Source organism: Acomys russatus, chromosome 7 (genome assembly GCF_903995435.1).
Source record: "Acomys russatus chromosome 7, mAcoRus1.1, whole genome shotgun sequence".
NCBI classification, from domain to species: Eukaryota; Metazoa; Chordata; class Mammalia; order Rodentia; family Muridae; genus Acomys; species Acomys russatus.
The window spans coordinates 8,603,105-8,629,738 of NC_067143.1; the positions used below are offsets into that span (position 1 = coordinate 8,603,105).

The following is a 26,634-nucleotide window of genomic DNA, read 5'->3' on the forward strand; positions in this document are numbered from 1 at the left end:
ACAACATTGACAATGACAACAATGATCATAATAGTAGTAGTAGTAAGTAGTTGCCCTAAGGATATAGAGACGGCTCCTTCAGCAAGCTCCAGAACCAGTGAGGAACAGAGCCACATCCACATGCTCCCCCCCTTGTATAGCAACTTAGAGGGTTATAATGACATCGACCCAAGTTGTTCTGAAAACATACACTTAGGAGAAGTCAACTGGTTTCAATTATCCTCAGAAATCTGAATGTTCAAGATTGACACCTTGACAAATTATAGGAAATTGCCAACATTTTCCCAGGCACAGTTATCAGATCTATTCCTCAAAGGCTTTGGAGAAGGTTCAGGCAGGAAACCTCCTTCAGGCAGGTTTCAAGTCACAGTGGCAATGACAGGAGCTGGGGGCAGCCAGCCTGGAACACACTCTGTCTTTGTGCCCATTGGCTTCAAGACCAGACCACCAACGGCTTGCTCTCCAACCGAAACCAGGAACGGCAGAGTCCTCGGCTGTGACCCGCCTTTGGTTCCTCTCCGAGAAGGCTGAGGCTGCTTGCCAAACACACACACACACACACACACACACACACACACACACACACACACACACACACAAAACGTTTTCCTTTTCTTCAAAGGCATCATGAAGTTTTGAAGGAGACTTTCTCTTCATGCGGTGCTTTCTTTGCCAGTTGGTGATGGGTACACTGTGGAAATTGGTCTTTTAGAATCAAGGTACCCAGACTGGCACTGGGGAGCCCTGAGAGGTCAGAAAGAGCCATCAGGGCCTCTGCCATCATATTATGTCTCCATGATGGGTGTACATATGTGTGTGAGTACATGTGGAGAACAGAAGACAACCTCGGGTGTGGTTGCTCAGGTGCCACTGTCCTCTCAGGCCGTTGGGATCCAATGATCGCCACCTCCCTAGCACTGAGATTACAAGTGAATGCATCCATGCTGAGAATTTTTTAAAAGATTTATTTATTTATTTATTTATTTATTTATTATGTATACAGTGTTCTACCTGCATGTATGCCTACAGGCCAGAAGACAGCACCAGATCTCATTATAGATGGTCATAAGCCACCATGTGATTGCTGGGAATTGAACTTGGGACGTTTGCAAGAGCAGTCAGTGTTCTAAACCTCTGAGCCATCTCTCCAGCCCCCATGCTGAGATTTTTAAGTGGCCTCTGAGGTTTGGGAGGCAAGCTCCTTATACACTGAGCTATTGCACAGTTCTTGCCATTAGCATTTAAAAACTACACTAGAGGAGATTATATCTGTGCATATTGTACACAATAAGAGTATGTGGGGGCAGGCAGTCGGATGGATCAGAAGACGAAAGTGCTCGCTCTGCACTTGGATCCCCAGGACCCACATGGTGTAAGGAAAGAACCAACTCCAGAAAGTTTTTTACAAGCATGCTGTTACATGCACATGCTAGGGAAACTCACACACACACTGATAGTAACTTTTATAAAAGAATGTCTCTGTACTGATGACCTTTATATTACAGATACATATCCACAGCTGCTGAATGAATCATGATGTGCCTATTTTAAATTTATTTTTGCTCATCAAGACTATGTCAGCCGGGCATGGTGGCGCACGCTTTTAATCCCAGCATTTGGGAGGCAGAGCCAGGTGGATCTTTGTGAGTTTGAGGCCAGCCTGGTCTACAAGTGAGTCCAGGGCAGCTAAGGCTACACAGAGAAACCCTGTCTCAAAAACAAACAAATAAACAACAACAACAAAAAAAACCAGACAGACAAAAAGACTAGGTCATATTGCTGACCTGGCTATTCCCAGCATTGTACCCTATGCCCTCCCAGGACATCAGTGGATTGAGTGCCAAAAATAGCCATTTCAGGTGGCCTTTGAAGCCAGTCTGGCTGGGGACAAAGGAATAGATTAATATAAAAGTAAGGGTTTTTGTTTTGTTTTGTTTTAATAGTGCTTCTTCAACCTGCATTGCTCTCAAACCTATGTGATTTTCATCAAATCTGTGAACCATTTGTGGTTCTCTATGTCTTATTTCTAAGTCAACTTGAAAATTAAATGTACATTTAATAAACACGAAATGGTTCATTTTTTACATGGGCTGGTTGCAATATACCTTTAAAGGGATAAAAATACTCACTTGTGGGCTGTGAAAAGCAACTCACTTCCCAACAGTGGTCCATGTGGCACTGTGGGGGATAGGATGCCCAGAACATTCTTGTATGCTTTTCTCCTGCCTCCCACCCTCTTTACATTCCTTTGCTCTAAGGAAGGGGAAGGCTCATATACATGAGGAAAAAAAGCAAGAGCTGTTAGCTATTATAGTGGCTCTTCATGTAGAGAACCCACCCACCCCTCCGTCCCTCCAACAGGCTTGTTTTCCCAGGAGGCCAGCATTTCTGAATTAACAAGGTTGACAACACCTTGTTCCAGACAGCTTTCCCCATTAGTGAACACCATCTGAGAAACAGTGGAGGGAGAATATTTGAAAACCAAGACGTACCCTATGCATTCACCACACAGAGCAGTGAGAGAACTTAGCATGTGAGGGCTGAGGACTAAGCATGTGGGTCTGGGTCACTGTGGGACCAAAATGGCCATGGCTTGACCTCATGAGGCTTCCTAAAGGCTCACTGGCACTTAAATGTGAGCACAGCTGAAAAGACTCAGAGAAATAGTATAAATAGTTTGTCCTCTTTCCTTTTACTTAAAAACAGGGTCTCAGGGCTGAAGAGATGGCTCAGTGGTTAAGAGCACTGGCTGCTCTTCCAGAGGACCTGAGTTCAATTCCCAGCTAACAACTGTCTGTAACTCCAAGATCTGACATCCTCCCACAGACACACATGCAAGCCAAACATCAATGCACATAAAATAAAAATAAATAAATTATATATTTTAAAAAAACCCACAGTGTCTCACTATGTAACCTGAAACTCACTATGTAGACAAAGCTGGACTCAAACTCACAAAGATCCCCCCATGCCGTGCCCCCACAGCTCTCTTACAAACCAGCCTTACTTTTCCTACAAATGATGCATTAATGAATTATTTCCCATTTGCTTTTTCTTAAATGTAAAGTCCATAAAAGCCGAGAACTTTGTTATGTAGTGGGCATGTCCCAAGCGGAGCAGCATTTGGCATGTGTTAAATGCTTGATAAATAAGCGAATGGTGGTGGGAACGTGTTGAGTGTACGGAGGGAGAGTGGGTGAGTGGGTGGGTGCAAAGATACGTATCAGTCATCTATAGTAAGGCAGGAGGAAAGGCAGTGTCCGAAGAACACTCTGGGCATTGGACACTAATGTTTGCAGTATGTTCTTTGAAAGCAGGTGATGGTCTGGAGATGGAGCTCTAATGGTCCAGAGTTTTCCTAGCATGTACAAGGCTCTAGATTCATTTCCCACATAAACTATAGGTAGTGTACACTGGGAAGGTACATCCTCATCCTGAAGTAGAGAGCAAGTTTAAGGCTAGCCTGGGATGCATGAGACTGTGCCTTTAATGGCAACCAAAAACGAATCAATAAATAAAAGTTAATGAGTGTCGTGCCCCTGAGAGTACTGTGTCAGGAGACCTGGGTTTGAGTCCCACGTACTCCATTTTAGCTGAAAGAACATGGTCACAAGTAGCCCTGCCTGGTCTCAGTTTCCCCTCTTGCAAAAAAAAAGGGGGGGGGAGCGGGAACACTATTTAACAATATGTGGAGTGTTGTGCCTCCAGATCTCAGGGGTGGAGTTTGGGGGGGGGACAAGGGGTGGAGTATCAAACCAAGGAGACCCTATGACAAGCTGGTGGTGTAGTTAGATCTCAACTACTTTGTAAGTCGGTCTGTGCTTCTGCCCAGGAAAATATCCGTGAGTTTTGGTGGAGGAGTTGTGCAGCACCCTCCCCTCCAAATCCAAATTCCCCAGTAAGTCAGGAAGATGGATGTGTTTTAAAACATTGGGAGGTCTGCTTTGGATCACCCAGAGCTGTGGCTTCCCCATGCGGCTGCGGGCGGGCTCAGCCAGTTCCCTGGCTGCCCGACTCCGAGCGTGGGGCTGGCTGCCTTGACCCAGCCTTAGCAGCCGTTGACTTTCAAACCATCAAAAGACGCTCTATGTACAGTTTACTCTCTTGCTGGAAGGCAGCAGAGCATAGGTATTAGGAAGAGGCGGTGGGGGGTGGGAAGGAAAGAGAGCTGAGGAAGCAGCCGTTAATCCTGCCAGGCTTCTGGGCACAGGAGTAGTTGCGGATGACAAAAGTTAATTAGAAACATGAGCGGTTTAACCGAAAACACTTGTGACAATTGGAAGGGCAGCTTCACTGCTTGCAGAATTTCTCCTAGAGAATCCTTGTGGGAGAAAGTAGCCACTCCTAGGTAAGTCCTGTCACTGTGACTTTGTAAACAGTGTCCTCTTAAGGGGCTAATAGAGTTGGGCTGGGGGGGGGGGCGCAGCACAGACTCAGTGGAGGGTGTTTCCTGTGTCTTCTGGCCACTTTCTCTAGCAGCTACTGGCACTTGGAGCTACTGATGTATCATGGCAGTTCTGTCTGAAGAAGAGGCTGCAGTTTAGGGGTTTTCTGATGCTGGGCCACCGTGGTGAGTAATAGTTATAGTGAGCCCGCACTTCTCAGAATGGTCCTGGCACTTGTGTGGAAATATCTCCACGGATTTCTGAGAAAAGACTGTGGGGAAAGGAAACATGCATTGAGTGCCAAAGGGGAAGCCTTGACTTTGAGATAACCTGTGTTTTCTTGCCTTGTGTTATGTGGTGGGGACAAGGGGGCAGGGCACGTGCGCAGATTGGGTTCCTAAGTAAAAGAAGGTCTTTAAAGTCCGTCTTGTTTGGAAGCCTTTGAAAGTGCCAATGTAATGTCTCCCCTCTCACAACTGGTCAGTGCGTTCCTCTGTTAACTGAAAGGCTGGTGGTTCACGCCTCTTTTCTTTCCACTTGAATTCCCAAGTGAATACAAAGAAAGAAACTACTTCTCCTCTCACCTGTTTTTCCCAAGCAGGATAGGACAAAGTGCAATTCTTTAGGCTGGGCATGGTGGTTTGTACCATTAGTCTCAGAAGGCAGAGGCAGGCAGATCTCTGAGTTCGAGCCCAGTCTGATTTACAGGAAACTCTGCCAAGAAAAAAAAGAAAGAAAGAAAAGAAAAGTGCCAGTATAGAAAAATCTTTCAAGTTTTGATAGGAATTAGCAACAGTTTTGGGTAATCTATTTTTTCATTTAAAATTACTGGTTTCTCCTTTTCTGTTTTTTATTTACTTACTTATTTTGGTCTGCTTTATTTTAGTATCCATGGTAAGTTGTCTCCTACAAACTGGATGTTTCTTGACCATTGTGCACAAATGGACTTCTGGGTTAAATAATTTAAAGCATTTGTTTCCTACACCCTCCTATACCACGGGAGTGGTAGGTGGTGGCAGTAAAGGATTTTCTCCTTTTGGGTAGATTATTTACAATCTTAGGTGTGCTCTGCATGCTACTGTTAAGATTGGCATGTGTTTACAGAGCAGACTGTGGTGGGGCTGGGGGAGGTGTCATGTGAGCAGTACATAATGGAAGACAAGACGGTGAAGTGGGTCTGGATTTTAATCACAGATAATCCACAGCTCCAGTAGTGGAACTTCGGGGCATGAGTGGGGAATGGCCATGGCTGACCTTCCTGCTTCTTCAGTGCAGCTCTGTGGATATGATTCAGGTCCTTTTCCCTTCCCTGTCTCTGCAGAGCCATTGGCAAGCCCGGCCTCCTCCCATCCCGGAATGAACGAAAATGTACCCGCTTCCTTGGAGAGCAACCCTTCCATCCCTGTTAACTGCTCCTCTTCGGCCATCCCCCAGCCCAGCATGACCTCCAAGCCCTGGCGCAGCAAGTCCCTCAGTGTGAAGCATAGTGCCACTTCATCCATGCTCTCTGTCAAACCCGCTGGGCCTGAGGCCCCCAAGCCCACACCCGAAGCCATGAAGCCTGCCCCCAACAATCAGAAATCCATGTTGGAGAAGCTCAAACTTTTCAACAGTAAGGGGGCCTCCAAGGCAGGCGAGGCCTCGGCATCCCGGGACACCAGCTGTGAGCGCTTGGAGATCCTGCCCAGCTTTGAAGAGAGTGAAGAGCTGGAGGCTGCTAGCAGGGCACTTTCAACTGCAGGCCCTGCATCCAGCAGCCCCAAGATCGCACTCAAGGGCATCGCACAGCGGACTTTCAGCAGGGCGCTTACCAACAAGAAGAGTTCCCCAAAGGGCAACGAGAAAGAGAAGGAGAAACAACAGCGGGAGAAGGAGAAGGAAAAAGAGAAGGGCAAAGACCTCACCAAGAGAGTCTCCATGACTGACAGGCCTGACCTCAAGGAAGAACCCAAGGAAGAGCCCAGTGGGGTGGCTGTCACTGAGATGCCAAAAAAGTCCTCCAAGATCGCCAGCTTCATCCCCAAAGGGGGGAAGCTCAACAGCATCAAGAAGGAGACCACAGCTCCAACCCACAGTGGCATACCAAAACCAGGAATGAAGACCGTGCCTGGGAAGTCCCCAAGTGCCCCCATACCTCCCAAGGAAGGAGAGAGGAGCCGAGGGAAGCTGAGCTCAGGGCTTCCTCCTCAGAAGCCCCAGCTGGACAGCAGGCACTCCAGCTCCTCCTCCAGCCTGGCATCCTCGGAGGGAAAAGGCCCCGGAGGGACCACTCTGAACCACAGCATCAGCAGCCAAACTGTCAGCGGCGGCTCCGTCGGGACCACCCAGACCACGGGAAGCAATACCGTCAGTGTTCAGCTACCTCAGCCTCAGCAGCAATACAACCATCCCAACACAGCCACGGTTGCACCCTTCCTGTACAGGTAAGCGGCAGCACCTGCTACCCCTGGGTAAAGAGCCTGGCTGCTGGCTCTGCCAGTACAGGGTTCAGAAACGCATGAGCCAACAGCCAAAGTAACACAGTTCCACCCTGGTGCTCTCAAGTGGGCAACCACTATAGCAAGACAGGGGTGGGGTAGGGGGAGAGACATTGCAAGCTGACCCCAGGGTAAGAAGGCTTCACCAGGCCAGTGGGGACCAGGGCATTTCAGAAGCACCAGAACCATGTAGTCTGAATATACAGAGTGGCCATTTTGCTATCACCCAAAATGAACTATAACCTATTCTAAGTTAACTTAAGACCACTCTGCTATATACGATATTTTATGGCAGCATTGGCCTTGAACTTCAGGAGTCTCACAGTCCCTATTACCTGCTGGGGCTTTCTGGGAAGGGATGAAGGAGGAAGAGATATGATTGACAACAGCCAGGTGGGGCAGTGGTCATGCATGCCTCTCATCCCAGAGCTTGGGAAAGGGAGGCAGGTGGATCTCCAGGTTTAAGGCCAGCCTGGTCTACATAGTGAGTTCCAGGACAGCCAGGGCTACAGAAAAATCCTGTCTTAAAACAACAACAAGAAGACAAAAGATTGACAAGATCTATTCTAGAACAAGAAATGTATTGAGATAAAGTCTGCTGTCCCATTCCAGTCTTGGAAGCCCCTGATGGCACATCTGTAGAACCCCAGCAGCCCTCGCGGAACTGGGTACCACCAGTCCTGAGAGCCGTTCTGCTCTGCCCCCATCATATACCCGTGCTGAGAGGAGCATCCTAAGCATATCACGAAAGCCCATGTACTCGTGAGAAGGGAGCCTAGAGCTCTGTCTCACAGAGCTTGCCCTGGTCCTGTACTGCATAGGGATAGGATACCTGGCTCTACTTCACAGCTAAGTGGCCCCTAATACCTGTGCATAGCGCAAAAATGAGTCAGTGTCACATTCTACCCACTTAGTTTGCAGTTCTCTCCCAAAGTGCAGAAACACAACTGCAATACACACACTCAAAACTTACGCATCAACTGTTACACACAAGAACAATTATATGCTCATGTAACAAATGCAGATGTGTGTTCACATAGATGGCATTTTCATAAGCCCAGGTACTGGCATTTAGACCCACGTTTCCAGCTTATGTTTGTGTGGCTTCCCAAAGAGTTAGATGATGTCCCCTCTCCCTCTGCCTGAAGTGAGTTCTGTGAACTCTCATGCTTCCGGCCACTAGAGATGTCAGTAGAAAGCGAGTCAGCATCTACGCAGTAAGGGGATGATGCCAGGGTTCCTCTTGTCCCAGGCTCCACTCTTGTCTGCCCACTTTTCCCTTCAGTGAGAGTCATAGCAATCTCTTTTGATTGGCAGGCAAGTCATCAGCTCAGCTTACAGTGCTTCTTTCAGTAGAGGCCTGGTGAGGCTGTGTGCATGGCTCAGCAGGAATTGTTCTCTGAAGTGTGGAGGTGACCGAACAGCTCCCCATGAGACTGGCACAATCTCAGCAGCATTCAGAGTTGAGGTGGTGCACACTGGGGCTGCTTGACAGCCTCTTAACCAGCCACATTAAAACATGTGAGCCTCTCATCGCCGCCAGTGCCACTCCGTCTTTGTTTTGACTGTGAGCACTTTGGCAGACTATAAAGCAAACATTCACCTTAATTATTATTATTTCAAGCTATTCTATGGGAGCAGGAGGAAAGTAACCTCCCAGATATTCAAAGCCAGCCTTCCCTATGTGTGCTCACTCTGGGCAAAGTCCTCTTTGGAGGAGCCAGTAAAAAGACATTGTGAAGAGGAGACCCAGACAGGAATTGGACCACAGCACCCCGCCCTATATCTGCTCCTGTCATCCACTGTGGTCTTAGGCACTGGCCACAGGGACAGCTAGCGATTGCTGCTTGTGAACTAATTGTGTGCAAAGACTCAGCTAAGGTCTTCATCTTAGCCTCCTGAGTCTTTCCCAGTTTGGGAAGCTAGCTTGCTTTTAAAATCCCAGTTCTGTAGGCGGGCAACTGATACTTAGCCCAGGAAATTTGTTCCAAGTCACAGAGCTGGTAATTAGAAGAACCTGTGGTGTGCTGGCACACTGAGCACTCTGGAGGCAGAGGCAGGCAGAACTTAAAGTTCAAGGCCAGCTTGGTCTGCAGAGCAAGTTCTAGGACAGCCAAGGCTTCACAGAGAAACATGTCTCAAAAAATCAAAAGCAAAACAAACAAACAAAAAACCCAAGTCTGTCTAACTACAGGACCATACTGCCTTATTCTCTCTGTCAAGGATTCTAGGTACTGCAGAGATGGCTCAACTGTTAAGAGCACTGGCTGGTCCTCAAACTAAGGCACCAGCCAAGGAGAATATAGGCAGTAAACTTCGAACCCCTTCCAAGACCTAGCCGACGAACATGATATTCTCTACCGTTGAGTGGAGAGTGAGATCTGACTCTCACACGAACTCTGGTGCCCCTTTTCTGACCATGTCCCCTGGATGGGGAGGCCTGGCAGCACTCAGAGGAAGGATAGCAAGTTACCAAGAAGAGACTCGATAGTCTAAGAGCATATATAGGGGGAGGAGGTCTCCCTCAATCACAGACATAGGGGAGGGGAGAAAGGGGGAAGTGGGAGGGAGGGAAGAATCGGAGGAAACAGGGGAAGGGCTAACAATCGAGATGTAATATGAATAAATTAATTTAAAAATGTAAAAAGAAAAAGAATTTTACATTTAGTATCATCGACAATAAAATAAAACTATTTCGTGTGAACTAGAAAAAGAAAAAAAAAAAAAAAAAAAGAGCACTGGCTGGACGCCAAGTCCCCAGCACCCCAGCGCATGGTGGCTCACAACTACCCCAATGACTCCAGTTCCAGGGGATTTGATGCCTTCTTCTGGTCTCTATGAGTGCAGCACATATATGTTGTACATACAACCATGCAGGCAAAGCACTCATACATGTCATACATATAAAATAAAATAAATAGATCTTTAACAAAAAACATCCTTAAAGCAGAAATCTTTACATGCACAGTAAAAGAACTGCAGTTCACAGTATACTTTGTGTGGGATGATGGCAGGTTCAGTACAGAATATACATGTATGCTGAGAAGGACAGGGCTGCAGTGATGCAACACAAGCCAGCAAGTGCCCTGCTCCTCTAGAGGGCACAGCCACTGCTTGGCCCCACAGGTGGCGCCTTACAAGACTGAGCTCAGCATTCCCAGATCCATCCATCCATCCATCCATCTCTTCCTCCATCTATCCATCCATCCATCCCTTCCTCCATCTATCCATCCATCCATCCATCCCTCCCTCCCTCCATCTATCCATCCATCCATCCATCCATCCCTTCCTCCATCTATCCATCCATCCATCCATCCATCCCTCCATCTATCCATCCCTCCCTCCATCTATCCATCCATCCATCCCTCCCTCCATCCATCCATCCATCCCTCCCTCCATCTATCCATCCATCCATCCCTCCCTCCATCCATCCATCCATCCATCTTTCCTTCATCCCTCTTTTCATTCCTTACTTTTTCCCACTGGATAAAAGCAGAAATTCAAGTGGTTTCTTGTGTGGAATCTCCCCAATTTTAAGGTTACTTTTATTCATCTTAATTATGTATATATGGGTAAAGGTGTGCATATGAGTACAGGTGCCTGTGAAGGCCAGAGACATCAGATCCTCCTGGATCTGGGGTGACAGACAAATGTGAGCCTCTCTTTGTGGGTGCTGGAAATTTAACTTGGGACCTCTGCAAGGGCAGCATGTACTCTTAGCTACTGAGTTATCTCTCCAGCCCACAAATCTCACAAATTTTAAATAATGAGCTAATTTGCTAGATGTGGTGATGCCTACCTTTAATTCCAACACTCAGGAATCAGAGTTGGTAGATCCCTTTGAATTGGAGGTCAGCCTGATCTACAGAGTAAGTTTCGGGACAGTTGGGACCATGGAGAGAGAGAGAGACAGACAGACAGACAGTGACAGAGGCAGAGAGACTGACACAGAGACAGAGAGAAAGTTAATTTTAAAATACTGTGTAAACCTTTAGCAGTACAGGCTAGTTGTATACCTGCCTGACTTTTAGTTATATTTGAGCTAGAGGCAGTGTACCTGTTTTATGGCATTTATAAGTCTTAAGGAGATGGGAGAACTTCAGACTCCGGCTGTGGTAAACAAGAACACTGGGAAAATGATAGACCTTTAAAGGAGGTGGCCACAGGAACTAGGAGTAGATGGCTTCAGTAGGACAGAAAAAGAAAAAAGAACAGTGGGTGGTTTGAAGTTAACAGTTTATCTCCCATAGTACACGTACATTTTCAGCACATTTTTGAGGATGGAGATACTGCTCCATGCTAGAACACGTGCTGTGCATGCACAAGGCCCTCGGGTTCAATTCCCAACAACAATAGAAATGGGAGGAGAGGCACATTCTCTTCCTGGTAGTAAAAAGTAGCTGGACCAATCCAGTCCTAGACACAGATAAATTAAAAAGTTACAGGCAAGATCTGAGTGAGCCAAACCAAGTGTGGCCAGAAACCTCCCATGCAACCAATCATTGGTTCAATTTGCTTGACAAATGAAGGGTGTTAGCTATTTTGTCAGGTTTTTAGACCTCTACCCCTCCTTCCAACCTTTATCCCTTCCAACACCCCAGCACCAGGTTGGAGAGACAGAAGGTTAGTGGGGAGAGGGGGTGTTGAGACTGCCTGCTGATTAGGGATGTTGAGTTCCGTGGGGCTTTATCTTGTCAGATTATCTTCAACTTCTTGTCTCTATTCTCTCATTCACTTGACAAACCAGCAGGAGCAGCAGGAGCGGGAACCAGCAAGAGGAACAGCTATGCATCTATCTTCTCTTGGGGCCCTGGTCTTTTTATGCCCTCTCTAGAGTCCCCAGAATTAAACTGTCTTCAGCTGACAGAATCATACCCCTGCCAGAGCACTAGACATTCATAGTTAATGACTTTGAACAAACCGAAGCAGCCCCATATCCCACACCTGAGAGTAAAACAAAAACATATTCACGTAACACAACTGGGTGTTTGTTTGTTTGTTTGTTTTGGTGTTTTTCAAGATAGGGTTTCTCTGTGTAGCCTTGGCTGTCCTGGACTTGCTCTGTGGACCAGGCTGGCCTTGGACTCACAGAGATCCACCTGCCTGTCTGCCTCCCAGTGTTCTGGAATTATAGGTGTACACCACCACGCCTGGCACAACTGGGTTTTTTTTTTTTTAATTAATTTATTTATTTTCTCTGTATCAATGCTCTATCTGCATGTACACCTGCATGCCAGAAGAGGGCATCAGATCTCATTATAGATGGGTGTGAGCCACAGTGTGGCTGCTGGGAATTGGACTCAGGGCCTCTGGAAGAGCATCCAGTACTCTTAGCTGCTGAGCCATCTCTCCTACCTTCCACAACTGAGTTTTTAAAGACACCAAAATTCTCACTACAGAGGGCATGGAGGAAGGGTTGGGAAAGCATATATTTCAGTCAAGTGTTGAAATGATGATCTATGAGACCTTTCATGTCCAATCAGAAACGTAAAGGACCGACACAGCTGCTTGTGAGCCACTCCTGACCGCCTCACACTCACCTGATCAGAGGCAGCCATGTCAGAAGGATTGTCCGGGGAGAGGGCCTGTCAGTGGAGTCATCTGTGTGCTTTAACTTACTGGTGGTGCCGTCGTTACTTACCTGTTGCTTTTTGACATAAGTTTGAATGTCCAAACCACCCGGCACCCTCCAGCATGTGTCTGGTTGGGCTCTCACTGAGAAATGGCAGACCCTCCTTCTGGGCTCTGACTATTTCATCTCTCCGAGTTCAGTCGCTCTCTCCACGTGTGGCTGTTGAATTATTTAGAGTCAGTCTGCTGGCCAGCTCTACTCCACAGCTGCTTGCTTAGCAGGCCACGCAAGGCCAGTGGCCCGGCTGTGATGGCTGCCGCTCCTGATGACCGTGTCTGCTCTGATTTGTGTGTCCAGGTCCCAGACGGACACCGAAGGGAATGTCACTGCCGAGTCCAGCTCAGCAGGTGTGAGCATGGAGCCCAGCCACTACACCAAGAGTGGACAGCCTGCTCTAGAGGAGCTCACTGGTGAGTACGAGCCCTGCTGGTCATGAAGTGTGAGGTAGGCAGGCTGCTGCAATGATGCAGGGGCTGAGCAAAATTGCTTTCTTCTGTTGTTTATTTCCTCTCTTTCCCCCACTTTTCTCTCTCACAACCTCTTCATTCCTCTCCAGAACTGTAACACTGTAACTAAATCTTTGACTTGTGGATGCATCTCATGTTTGGATCCTGGACTACATTAATGCTTAAAGACTTTTGTTTTGTTTTGTGGGGGCCATTTTTAAGACAAGGTTTCTCTGTGTAGCCTTGGCTGTCCTGAATTCGCTTTGTAGACCAGGCTGGCCTCAAACTCACAGAGATTCACCTGCCTCTGCCTCCCAAGTGCTGGGATTAAAGGCGTGCGCCACCACGCCTGCCTTCATGCTTAACTTTGAATCACGCTGCATACTCTTCATATCTTCATATGAAGTTGCTTTTTGACAAAAAAAAAAAAAAAAGAAAGAAAGAAAGAAAAATAGAACTCTAAAATAATGGATTTGTTTTTAGTTTCATGGAACCCAAAATTTAAAATATCTTTTCATCTTTTGCCATTAACTGAAAAGATTATGACATGCAGGGCTAGAATGATGGCTTGTCAGCTAAAAGCACTTACTGCTTTCACAGAGGCCCTGGATTCTATTTCCAAGACCCATTTGGTGGCTCACCACCATCTATAACTCCACTTCCAGGCTCCAGTGTTGATGTGGTACCATTACATTCCTTGTATGTGTGCATATGTGATGTGTATGTACATTTGCATGTATGTGGTCACAGATGCGTATGCAGGTGCGCATATGTTGAGGCCTAAAATTGATATAAGGCTCTTCTCTTGATCTTTCTTCTTTTTTTTCTTTTTTTTTATTAAGACAGGGTCTCGCACTGAGCTCAGAGCTCACCGACTGATTCCAGCTAGTCTAGCTAGCCAGCTTGCCCCAGGGGTCCCCTGCCTCTGCCTCTTAAGTGCTGGGATGATAAACTTGGTTTTTATGTGAGTTTCTGGGATCTGAACTCTGGTCTTTACAGTGGTACAACAAGCACCTATCCACTGATCTCTCCATCCCACCCACAGTGTTACATTACGAAGTGAAGAGGAAAATCACAAGAGTTAGAATTCACTTTGGGTGTGTCCTACCCATGAGCTCCTCCACTAGCCTACCTATGAACCATGATTTTTTAAAATAGAATTTTAATGTGTATGTTGTGCTTGCACATGTGTGCGTGCACCACATGTGTGCCAGGTGCTTGTGGGGTCCAGAAGAAGGAATTGGATTTTCTGGAACTGGATTTACAGGTGGTTGGGAGCTGCCACCTGGGTGCTGGAGACAGAGCCCATGCTCGCCGGAAGAACAGCCAGTGCCCTTTGCTACTAAGACATTTCTCTGGCCTCACTCCCACCCCTACTTTTAAAGGCAGGATTTTCTGGTGAGGTAAAGATAATTAATAGAAGTTATTGGAAAATCTGTTCCCCACCGCTGCACCCAGAATGACCCACGGCTTTGGTGCCTTTGAATCAATCTTGTGTAGAATAGATGCAGCTAATCCCTGCAATGAAAAACCTTAACAGCCCATGAGGATGAAGGATGATGCGTCACATTCCCCAAGGCTCTTAGGAGAAGGTAGGATAGACCTTCAGTCTGGTTCTGGGGATAGAATCCATGCTAGCATTCAGGAGCCCTAGGTTTGATCTCCTGTTCCACATAAACCTGATGACAGGCGTTCAAAGTCACACACACACACACACACACACACACACACACACACACACACACACACACTTGTATGTATGTATGTATGTACTTTAAAGACTTGGTGGTAAATTCAAGTTTGAGCAGTTCAGATATAGGCACAGTTCAGATAAGAGGAAAATGTCTCCCAAATTTCTCTGAGTAAAGTTGAAAATTGAAAACAGCCACACTTCCAGATTACACATTTGGTCTAGTAAATTTCTTCTATAACAATCATGTGGTTATCGGCTCTCTACCCCCACATTACAGTCTCTCCTACTGCCAGGCCAAGGAACTCGGTACCCATCTCAGGGGTGAAGCTTAATTCAATACATTTCTTGGGTGACAGTTGTTTCATTAAAGATAGTGGTTGGAAGTTCTACTCAGTGTATAATATAAATCCTACTTATTGTCACATGTTCCATTTTTCTATGAGGAGATTTCTTTTAAGGTATTGTTCATTCCTTGAAAGGAGTTACAGGCATTTAAAGACTCGTGATCTCAGCTTTCCCTAAAGTTGCTGCAAGGAAGAAAATACTTACTGTTTGTTTGTTTGTTTGTTTGTTTGTTTTTTCTTTTTCGGATTTCTATATGTGTATGAGTGTTTTTGCCTGCATGTATGTCTGTGTACTATATGCGTTCCTGGTGCCTGCAGAGGCCAGAAAAGGGAGTCAATTCTCCTGGAACTGGAGTTGTGGATAGTTGTAAGCTACCATTAGGGTGCTAGGAATCAAAGTCTGGTCCTCTGCAAAAGCAACAAATGCTCTTAACTGCTGAGCCAGCTCTCCCAAACATACTTACATTTCTTACATCATTACTGGAGTCATTGCCCTATTCCTCATCTTCCTGTAAGGCCAAATGAAAGAGCATAGCCAAAGAACAGAAAGCAAGGCTGTGTTGCAAGGCGCGCCGCTTCTTAGCCTGCCTGTGGCATGCCTCTTGCGACACTGGAATCAGTGCAAGTTCTACACAGACATAGGAGCAAAGGTTGTGCCCTGCCTCACAGCTCTGCTGCCCCTCCATGGCTTCTGCTGGCATGTGTTGAGGGCTTGTGAAGAGGACTGAAGGTGATAGCCCATATTGTCCCCATGGGTCGGGTCTTTGGAGACTGGTCCTACGGCCATGTTCATTTTAGAGGTCTGGAATCAGAAGGTGGGGAGAACTGACTTCTTCACAACAGACCACGCAGCTGATAGTCAGTAGCACACTTGTTGGAAGCAAGGAGGAGGCAAGCCTTCCCTGTAGATGATCAGTGATGAGCAAACGCAGGTGGTTTTAGAAGGCAGATATATATTACCCAGAGAAACAAAGGGCACTCTAATTTTCTTATGGCAGAAAGTAGTTCTGGAAGCCTGGTCAGCTCTGGCCTGCCTGTCTTCATAAGGAACTTGCAGAAGAATCGCTTTAGGATTTAACCCTTTCATTTGGGAATCCATTCATTTGTGCATGCATGCAGACAGACAGACAGACAGACCAACAGACCGACCAGTCAACCTGCACGAATCCATATGTATCCATCTATCCATGCATGCATTTACCTATCTATCTAATCATTCAGACTAACAGACAGACTTACAGGCGTCCATCCATACTCCCATTTATTCATATATGTGCATGCGTGTGTACATGTGCATGCATGTGTGTGTATCCAGACATCCACACATCCTCCTACCTGTGCATCTATCTATGCAAACTTAGCCACCAATCTATGCAAACAGACAGACATGCCAGCATCCATCCATGTGTCCATCTATGTGTCCATCTATCCGTCTGTCCATCCATCCATCCATCCATATGTCTATCCATCCACATAGTCTCAAGTCCTTACAGCAAACCAGAAGATGGACATAGATCAGCATTTGCAGTCCCCAATTTGGTTGCTCTTCTTTTTTTTAAAATATATTTTATTAATTTATTCATATTACATCTCAATGGTTATCCCATCCCTTGTATCCTCCCATTCCTCCCTTCCCCCCCATTTCCCCCTTACTCCCCTCCCCTATGACTGTGACTAAGGGGAACTTCCTCCCCCTGTATATGCTCATAAGGGTATCAAGTTTCTTCTTGGTAGCCTGCTATCCTTCCTCTGAGTGCCACCAGGCCTCCGCATCCAGGGAACATGGTCAAATATGGGGCACCAGAGTTCATGTGAAAATCAAACCCCACTCTTCTTTTTTTTTTTTTTTTAGATTTATTTATTGCATATGAGTGCTTTATCTGCAGAAGAGGGCATCAGATAACATTATAGATGGGTTGTGAGCCAACATGTGGTTGCTGGGAATTGAACTCAGGACCTCTGGAAGAGCAGGCATTGCCCTTAACCACTGAGCCATTTCTCCAGCCCGACCCTACTCTTCTTAAGAGCCTTGTGATCCAGCAGAGTTAGACTGATATTAACCCTTGCTTCTCCAGCAGAAGACCCCGAGGCTCGGCGGCTGCGGACAGTAAAAAACATCGCGGACCTACGACAGAATCTAGAAGAGACTATGTCCAGTTTACGAGGAACTCAGGTTACACACAGGTATGGGCAGTGTTGAATTGCTTTGCTGAAAGAGCTTGCTGGCAGCTCATTCTAACTCCATTTCTCTCCTGCGCACTGTGCCACCCAACCCAAGCTTAAAACCATCATCTTGTTAGCTTAATGGTGTAGCCTAATAAATGTTTATTATTAGGTTTATAATTATTATGGCAGTATTGCCTGCTTTCACAATCAATAAAGACATAGACACCTGATATATTTTAGAATAGCCTTAATTCACCTGGGGGATGCCAGATTACCTCCTAAACTACCTTCCATTAATTCTCAGCCTTCGTCCCCTGCCATCTGCTTCCAATCATGTCTATTTGGGCTACCTCCCATCCATAATCCCAAAATGCTTGCTAAGATGTTCATCTGGACCATTTCTTTCTGTGTGGAACTTCAGAGTTCCTCCTCTGGGCCCATGTGGCTCTCTCTTATCCCATGGCCATCCTCCTCCTCCTTCCTCTTCCTTCCTCCTCCTTCCTCCTCCTCGGTACTGTCTGCTTCTTCCTCCCAAAATCCTTCTCTTCCCAAGCCCAGGAACCCTTGCCGTACCTACCTTCCTCAAGACCTGCCCATGTATTGGCTTTCTTTATTAGTCAGACAGGGAGGCAAGGTTAAATAGCAATACTTGGGGTATGTTACAGACTGCAGTAAGAATCTTGGGGTGCATTGGGGAGGGGGCAAGCAATGAACAAATACAAAGCACCAGATGAACAGAAATTGATAACCTTGCCCCCAAGTATGTTAGAATTCACAAAGAATTCAAGACCATATACAGAAGTGAAGGGAGTGAAAATTAATGTAGCCAGATACCACCCCAAAGCAGAAAGTTCCTAAGTTAACTGCCCAGAGGAAATTGCCCCAGCTCCATTTAAATTTTGTTTTACTTGCGTTTTTCAAAACTACAGCAAGCCGCTGGAAGGAACGGGTGAACTGTGTTTGACCCGTGTGGCAAACTGTGTAGCTTGAATTCCTACCAGGTCTTCCGATACACAACCCGGATGTTGTGTGTTGTGCACATGTATGAGAGATGAGAGAAAGTGTTTATCCTTTCGCTCTGTTTAAACTATGGTTTTGTTGGAAGGGATCTCGGGTTGTTTTCATTGTTCGGCGAGACTGCTGAGGAGGATGCAGCGCTGGCACGCCTCTGTGACTTTGGCAGAATGAGGTCTCACAGTTTGTATTTGGCTTTGAAAATCAAAGAGTCCGGCTAGCCCGCTGGGCTTCTCCAGTTTCCGTGTCTCTGGTAAAGCTATAAAAGGAGGAAATGTGGGGCTTCCCCGCTGTATCAGTTACTCTTCTCGTTGCTGTGACTAAGTACCTAAGGAAAGCAACATAAGGAAGAAAGACGTCTGCTTTGGTTCTTAGTGTAAGGGGATAAAATTCATCACAGTGGGATGGTGAGGCAGCTGGACCACAGTCAGGAAGCAGAGAATGATGACCGCCGGTGCTCAGCCCTTGCTCGCTGCTTCTTATCCAGCCTGGGACACCAGCTCATAGAGCGATGCCACCCACAGTCAGGGTGGGTCTCCCACCTCCCTTAACCCACGCTAGAGTCTCCCTCACAGACGTGCCTAGGACGTGATTCTCCGTCCTGTTGAGCTGTCAATCAATACTGTCAAACCCATCACTGACAGGTCGGGGTTAGCCACTGTGGGTTCTGTCTTCAGAAGAACCCAAAGGTCCAAGCTGTGAAATATGAGGTCAGTTCCAGGCTTGGGGGACAGGGGATGGGACAAAGCACCACTGGCACCCAGCTGGGGGACCTGCCTTCCTAGCCCTTCCGGTGTTTGAAGGACTTGGATCCTGATGTTGGGCCCTGTGACATCATGAGTAAGCGCGAATCTACCATCCCTCTTTGCGCCTCATCACCTACATTGACTCTAGGATGTTAGGGAGGGAGGGAGAAGGCAGTATGAAATGTGGCATCAGGATCGCGACGTTGCATTCTGGAACAAATGGGTCAGAGGTTCCTTTGTTCCCTCTTCACAAGTTCAGCGTTTTCTGTTTTCTTTCCTGAGTGGGAAAGGAGATTCCAGGTTTCTAGCAGAATGAAGTTTTGCAGTTTGTGTTTAATTAAAGAGTCAGTGAAGATTACTTTACACCACATTTTAAAAGAGAACATCCCCAGTAGGATTTTCAGGATATGTAGGTAAATGCATCACTTACCTTTTTCCCTTTTAATAAAGGAACTACACCAGGTGGTGCTTGATGCCTGCTGTTTTATCCTGCTTTGTAGATGAGTCGTGTGTTTTCTTTTTTCCTTTCTTTTTTCTGTTTTTCAGTTCTGAACATTTAAAAACTATCTAACCCGGCATGTACATTGGGGTCTAACCCAGGTTGGTTTTCTATTTTCAGTACATTAGAAACTACGTTTGACACCAATGTCACCACGGAGATAAGTGGCCGCAGCATTCTCAGCCTAACGGGAAGACCCACTCCTCTCTCCTGGAGACTCGGCCAGTCCAGCCCCCGGCTCCAGGCAGGAGATGCCCCTTCGATGGGCAATGGGTACCCACCTCGGGCCAACGCCAGCCGCTTCATCAGTGCCGAAGCAGGCCGCTACGTGTACTCTGCCCCTCTGAGAAGGCAACTCGCCTCTAGAGGCAGCAGCATCTGCCACGTGGATGTCTCGGACAAGACGGGTGATGAAGCAGACCTGGAAGGCATCAGCATGGATGCCCCTGGCTACATGAGTGACGGGGATGTCCTGAGCAAGAACATCCGAACTGATGACATCACAAGCGGGTAAGTAAACACATGCGAAAGCCTGGCCCTTGCATCTCTTCTGTATGCTTTACTAAGAGGTCTCTAGAGCTGGTGCCGGCTGCCTCATCTGTAGCTGCCAGAGGCTCTATGGTGTCGTGGGGGACACAGCTGGGCTGTGATTCAAGAACAGTAGGTAGACAGGCTCCGCTGGGGACCCACAACATTTCACTATGTAAACAGATCTGCTGCCTATGTCCCTTATGTGAGCTGTGCTCTAGATAACAGCCCTGACTGGTGACCTAGCCTCCCTGGGCTTGTGCAACCTGGCTGTTCCCTTCCTCTCAGGGCTCATGCATCTCTCCTCACCCTCCCACCTTGCTCTCCTCAGCTGCACCTCCTCTCTCCACCCTTCATTTCCGCTACCTCTTTCCGGGCCCCACTACCTTTGCACCATTTCTGGGCTTGCGCTCTGTCTCCCTGGTCTCTGCGGGGCTTCCACCTCTCACTGCCCATTCCACTTGAAAGAGTGTCTCGTCCAGCTCCCTCGCCACATCTGCACCCCATCCCAGGCTCTTTTCAAAGCTCACCACTATGTAAAGTCACTCTAAGGATGAGTTGACATATTATTGCCACCACCCCCACCACACTGTGCTCTCTGAGCCCCTGGTGCCCTGTGCGTTAGAACTCATGGAGACCTCCGAAGGGTAAACACATGGGTGGGTGAATAGAGAGAGAAACCAAAGCTCCCTCCTCCTCTCTGAGTTAAAGACTCACCACCGTAATGCGTCTGAGGGCCTTTCACAAGCAGCAGAGTGTGTACCTAGTGTGCGGGTGGGAGTGTGTGTATGGGGGGGGAGTGTGGCATAACTCTCACGTGTATGGTTAATGTCACTTACATTGCACTTATCTTGCCTGCCTGAGACCTCATTCAATCACATGACCTGCTCTAAAGTTTTCTAAGATCATTTCTACCCTTAGTGTCTTAACAAGAACAGTCAGGGCTAGCAACCAGTTCCCCATAGACATGGGATGGAGAGCCAGTGGTGTTTCCGTCATGTTATTAATGGCTACAGCCCCCACTAGGTGCTACACACTGGGTTGGTGGTTGTATGTGTCACCTTGCTCTATCCACTGGGTGCCACATATTGAGTTGGTGCTTGTATGTGTCGCCTTGCACCATCCTTGCAGAGTCCTTAAGGATAAGTGATGTCATAGTCCTTGGCTGATAGATAAGGAAACTGGAATGGAAGGTGAAATAACTTACAGGTAGTTATGTATCTGTTAAGAGGCAGGCCTCAGTGCTAGAGAGACGATCACCAGTTAAGAGCATTCAGTTACCAGTACCCATGTGAGGCAGCTTACAACCACCTGTAAATCCACCTCCAAGAGATCCAACTCCTTGGCCTCTGTGGGTAACTCACTTGCCTACACATACCCACCCCCAGACACATAATTAAAAATATATGATTTTTTTTAAAATGCTGGGTGGTAATGGCACACACCTTTAATCCCAGCACTTGGGAGGTAGAAGCAGGTAGATCTCTGTGAGTTCTAGGCTACCCTGGTCTACAAAGTGAGTTCCAGGACAGACAAAGCTACACAGAGAAACTCTGTCTCATAAAACCAGAATAAATATAGGTCTGGCCCAGGGAAAGTAGCTCCAGAACCTTATTGTTGTAATGAAATAGTACAACTGCTATTCTTTGTACCATTATTATTATTTTGCATGAGTATTTTGCCCACATATACATCTGTGTACTGTGTGTGTGCTGGGTGCCTGCAAAAGTCAGAAGAGGACCTTGAACACCCTGAGACTGAGAGTTGTGAATGACCCTCAAAGGGTGCTGAGAATCAAACTCAAATCCTCTTAGAGAACAGCCAGGGCTACTAAGCCATCTCTCTGGCCCCAACGACAAATAGGAACAGGCATAGATCTGGGAAGGTGGTTGAGTTGGGTAGTGTGATTGCTGGAGGACCTGAGTTCAAATCCCAGCACCTACATAAAACAAAACAAAACAAAACTGGGCATGGCTTTGTGAAGCTTAACCTGGTTCTGTGGGGGGAATAAAAGTGAAGAGGGTCATAGGTTTGTGGTTTGCTACCCTACTCAGAGAGTATCTTTAATAAAAAATTTTAAAACATAAGCATAGAAGTTTGGATTTTGTACTGAAGCTAGGACCATTTTAGATGGCAAAACCTTCAAAACCAAGAGCTACTAATTTCTTACTCAACAGATTTCTCCCATCCACAATGGCTGAGAGCAGAGCACCAATGCCCTGATACACAGTTTGGCACAGTCTGGCCAAGTCAGCATCATTGTGTTTCTAGCTTTCCACGAACACTGAAAACAGTCGTATATACTATAATAGAACTGAAACACAGTTTAATCTTTTACTGTTGTTTAGGAGACTTGGGCATTCAGCACAGCTGACCTCGAGTTGGTTATTAGCCATTCCTTGCCTACACATACCCACCCCCACCCTGCTTCCTCTGAGACTTCTGTATTCTGTATCCTTGCTATTGCTGGGTGTTGGGTTGAGTTGCATAGTACTGCTAACAGTGTCCACAAGGTGGAGACATGCACACACTGTAGGCCGAGCCTTAGCTGAGTCTGCGGAGACTGCTTTCCTTAGCTCCCTGAAAAATGCAAATGCTGGCACTGTCTTTTCACTTTACAAAAGGAAGCCGGTGCTATCGGCATGTGAGATGGGGTTTAGAGGGAGTGTAGAGAGCGCAGAAGTGTCAGCACACCCGGACTGAAACCCAAGACCTCTGCTTTCTTTCAGGATGCTCTCTGCTGTAGGAATTTCCAAACCAGAAGAGGCAGCCTAGGCTTACTGCTCTTTCTCCTGGGACCTTTCTAGAACACTTGCTAAGCCTGCCTCCATCTGTAAAAAACACATGTAGGGTTCTGCCATGAGGCCAAGTTAGCAGATCAGCTTTACATGCCCAGTACAAGGCCAGCCGCTGTCTTCCTAGTCCACTTCTTTATCTTTACGTAAACTGACCCAGTTGTGAGTATCAGGACTGGCCGCTTTTTCTGCTCTCCAGAATCGGCTCACTGAGTAACGTTTGAGGCAATGGATGTCAGTGGACAGTCAGTGAGTGAGAAACTCTGTCAAGGGCTTAAGCCCCACCCAGCCTCCTATAAGCCCTGTGAGGTTAAGCATGCTGTGTAAATTCCTTCAACTCTTCAGTTACCAGTTGCACATTTTAACCTTCTAGTTAGACCTCTCTTTGGGGTCGCATCCTGTTACAGACAATTAACTAACGATGGCACAACATCTCTCCTAGGATCTAGATGTTCTGTCTGCCTGTAGCATCCGGGTGCTTGGAAGCAATGAGTTGACAAACTCATATCTAGTTGTTTGTTTGCCTTAAGGGAAACATAACCTCAGTGTCTGAGCAATCTTCCTCAGGTCAGAGGCTCTCGCAGGAAAATATTTGCAAAAGTTGACAGCAAATGTATTCAGAAACCTGCTATAGAATTAAAGTCTGGTTTGTGAAAACCTGTGACTTTGTTTTTTAAATGATGCTGGGCCCTGGCTTAGTGTAGCAGCTGCTTTTCACGCTTAGCTCATGTTCTCTCTCTCTCTCTCTCTCTCTCTCTCTCTCTCTCTCTCTCTCTCTCTCTCTCGTGTGTGTGTGTGTGTGTATGTGTGTGTGTGTGTGTGTGTGTGTGTGTATGAACCTGACATCACCGCACAGTCATGCAGTCTAGCTCAGAGCTGCATGGACAGGGTGCCTATGTGTGTTTATATTATGGTCATCTAATAAACTGAGCGTTGATTATACTAGAAAAGAAATTCAAGTGACAGATAAAGGTGTCTCTTAGCAAATTTCGATGTCCTGAGTCAGTCCTGTGCTTGGATTCTAAAGCTTCAGAGTGCCATGTGGCACAGAATAAAATTATAAGGGCAGACTTAGCATCCATATGTTTTGAAGGATTTTTTTTTTTTCCTTTTCAAAGGCAGCACTGGGTTGTATAATCATCTGAAGTATAAATATACATGTCTTCCTGGAAAAAAAAAAAAACCCAGACCATTTAAACTTAACCTCAAAAGTTCTCTCGCTCTAAGAACCTCTGGTGGCTTCTGTAGCCTTTGAAAATGGCTCTGAAGTAAACATAGAAAACTCTCAGTGGTTTACCATCTTTCTCCATGACTTACCCAGCTACGGCCCCTCACACAGTCTGCACTTGCCTGCCTCTGGCTGGGTGACGTGTGCCATTGACACAAGCTGAGTCCTGTGTCTCATTGTTCTGTTTGGGCCAGGCCACATCTCCTTGTAGCTCCTTTCCCCAGCAAACCTGTCTGGCTGTGCTGAAGAACACCACCCCCACAGACACGCCCCCATAGCATAGCCAGGGTCTGCTTCTGTGGTTCTGTCAGCCTTGGCTCATCCCTAAAGAACCAGGTAAGCCTTTCTCATGTAAAAGTTTGAGAACTGGCTGGTGTCACGTAATGTGGGCTAAGAACAAAAGAGACCAGAGCCAGGTGTGGTGGCACGGGCCTGTAATCCCAGCGCTTGGAAAGCAAAGGGAGGCGGATCTCTGTGAGTTTGAGACCACAAAGTCTACAAAAAGGTCTACAAAGTGAGTCAAGGACAACCAGGACTACAAGAAAGAGAGAGGGAGAGACAGACAGACAGACAGACAGACAGACAGACCAGAGATTTACCCTCTTCTACCAAATGAACTGAAACCAATTCCTAATATTGCAAATTAGAGACGGTGCTTGGCCCCCAGCAAAGAGTCAAGGGTATTCAAGTACACATGTGCATGGATACAAATGCACAAATGAGCCTGCACTTTTCTCCTTGGAGCTTCGAGGAAATAGTGCCCATCCGTTTCCTAAGTCCAGATACTCAGGCATAGTAGGTAGTGTGTGTGTGTGTGTGTGTGTGTGTGTGTGTGTGTGTGTGTGTGTGTGTGTGTGTGTGTGTGTTGTGACTATTTGTGGTATCTGCCCTGGCAGGACATTGGGCTTGTGGAAATTTGTCCCCATCAGCTGAAAACCCAGTGGTCCTGGTGTTTGAACACTTAAAGGAAAACAGCTTGGCCTGTGGTGTCATCTAGTGGCCAACAGGGATGTTGCTGTGGCTTTACTGCTTTTGAGTGGCATAGTCATATTGAGGTGGTGATACTCAGGGCAAGAAGGTCGCCCCTCAGCTATGGCTAACCCACATGGGAGAAAAAGCAAGGCTTCTAACAATCTGGCCATCAGCAGTGACATTGTCACAGCCTCTGCTCAGTGGCAGGCAATACTCCATCACAGAGGTAGGTAGATTTTTCCTGGGAGCCACGCTTCCTCAGAAATCAAGGAGCCAGCCCCCACTGACTAGCCTGTGGGTTTATCAGGATGTACCTCGGATGTCGCAGGCTGATATCACAGAGTGCCTTAGAGTTTGGTCTTAAATAGTGGCCATATAGTTCTTACAGTTCTAGAGCCAGGAAGGTATGGCAGCTGGGTTCCAGTGAGGCCTCTCTGCCTGGTATAAAAATGGTGGCAATATCTTTGCATGGCAGCGGAAGAAAAAGCTGTGCTTTCTCCTTAGAAGGATGCCAGTCCTGTCCTGAAGCATCATGGAGAATTTAGTCCCTTTCCCAGGGTCCTGTCTCCTGGCACAAGCACAAGCATTCGGTCAATACAGGGTGCTTCTGCTTCTAGGCATCACCAACAGGAGCAGTATCTTGGCTTTCTCCTCCCCATTAGGGCCAGGTCTCCTTTTGTTCTCTCAGGTCATCTTAGACCGGAAGTGACTGTGTGCTAGCCGTGGTAGTGCTACCTTAGAGTTACTCTGCATGTGCCTGTACACGTTTATTTGTGATATGTATGTACATGCCTATGCATAGAAGGGAGATCCACGGAAGGGGACAAAACCATACCTGTCACATGCTCTGAAGAGTAAGGTCACATTTGTCTTGAATGCTCACACACCTTCATTGATTGACACGGTGGCCGTCCCATCCCATAGTAAACAGTCCATAAATGAATGAGTGCTTCAGTTGGCCTTAAGAACAGAAGACCAGCCCCATTCACCTGCATGAAATATGTGTCAGCAGTCAAAGCTCCTTTGAGCCCGAAACCCCAGCCACCTGTTCTGGCTTCTTAGCTTTCCCTAAGCTGTCACTGACAGCAAAGAGAAACAGCACAGAGTGCAGCAGGCCACTTGCCTGGTGGGCCAGGGCATGTGTCCTCCCCCCAGCGATTGTCATAAGGCTGTTGGTTGAGGTGTCTTTCACCAGGCAGCCAGTAGGTGGGGTCAAGTCTAGTTCCTAGCTTGATAGGCTCTTACCTTGCTGCTCCTCACCCACTGTCTTTTAGAACTGGCCCCAAGAGGCATGCCAGGCTGCTGGTGCAGGCAAACTGGTAGGAGAGGAAGCCTATGTATGCCGTTCCTTGGAGCCTTACAAGACAAATGACTTGTGGGGTGGCTGTCCTAAAAGGCCCTGCTTCAGGCAGTTTCCAAGGAGGCGTGGCAGAAATCTCTGATTTGGAAAGGACCCCAGTTTCTAGTATCCTGCAAAGCTTAAGAAGGTCCTTCTGCCAGCCAGCCAGCCATAGACTTTGGAGACATTAGGAAGACTGACCATTGTGGTGAGTGGGGGCCTCTTTCCCAGCAACTCTGTTGTGTTCATCAACCTTGGGGCTTTCTGAACCCCATAGTTGAGAGTTTTTGTGGGTGTTCTGTGTAGCCATGCTGCTTAAATAAGACCGCTGATGAGAGCCAGTTTCCAGTCCCTCTCCCCTGGGATGGTG

General features: G+C 47.0%; 1 protein-coding gene across 2 annotated transcripts in view; it reads left to right on the plus strand.

Moving 5' to 3' along the window:
- Positions 1–26,634, plus strand: part of Nav2 (neuron navigator 2) — a 363,149-nt gene that overhangs the window by 204,259 nt on the left and 132,256 nt on the right. For both annotated transcript variants that reach the window (XM_051148610.1, XM_051148608.1), the window contains 4 exons: positions 5,707–6,808; positions 12,792–12,904; positions 17,053–17,161; positions 19,523–19,912. In XM_051148610.1, the coding sequence (XP_051004567.1) occupies positions 5,707–6,808; positions 12,792–12,904; positions 17,053–17,161; positions 19,523–19,912 (1,714 nt within the window). The remainder of the gene's footprint in view (positions 1–5,706; positions 6,809–12,791; positions 12,905–17,052; positions 17,162–19,522; positions 19,913–26,634) is intronic.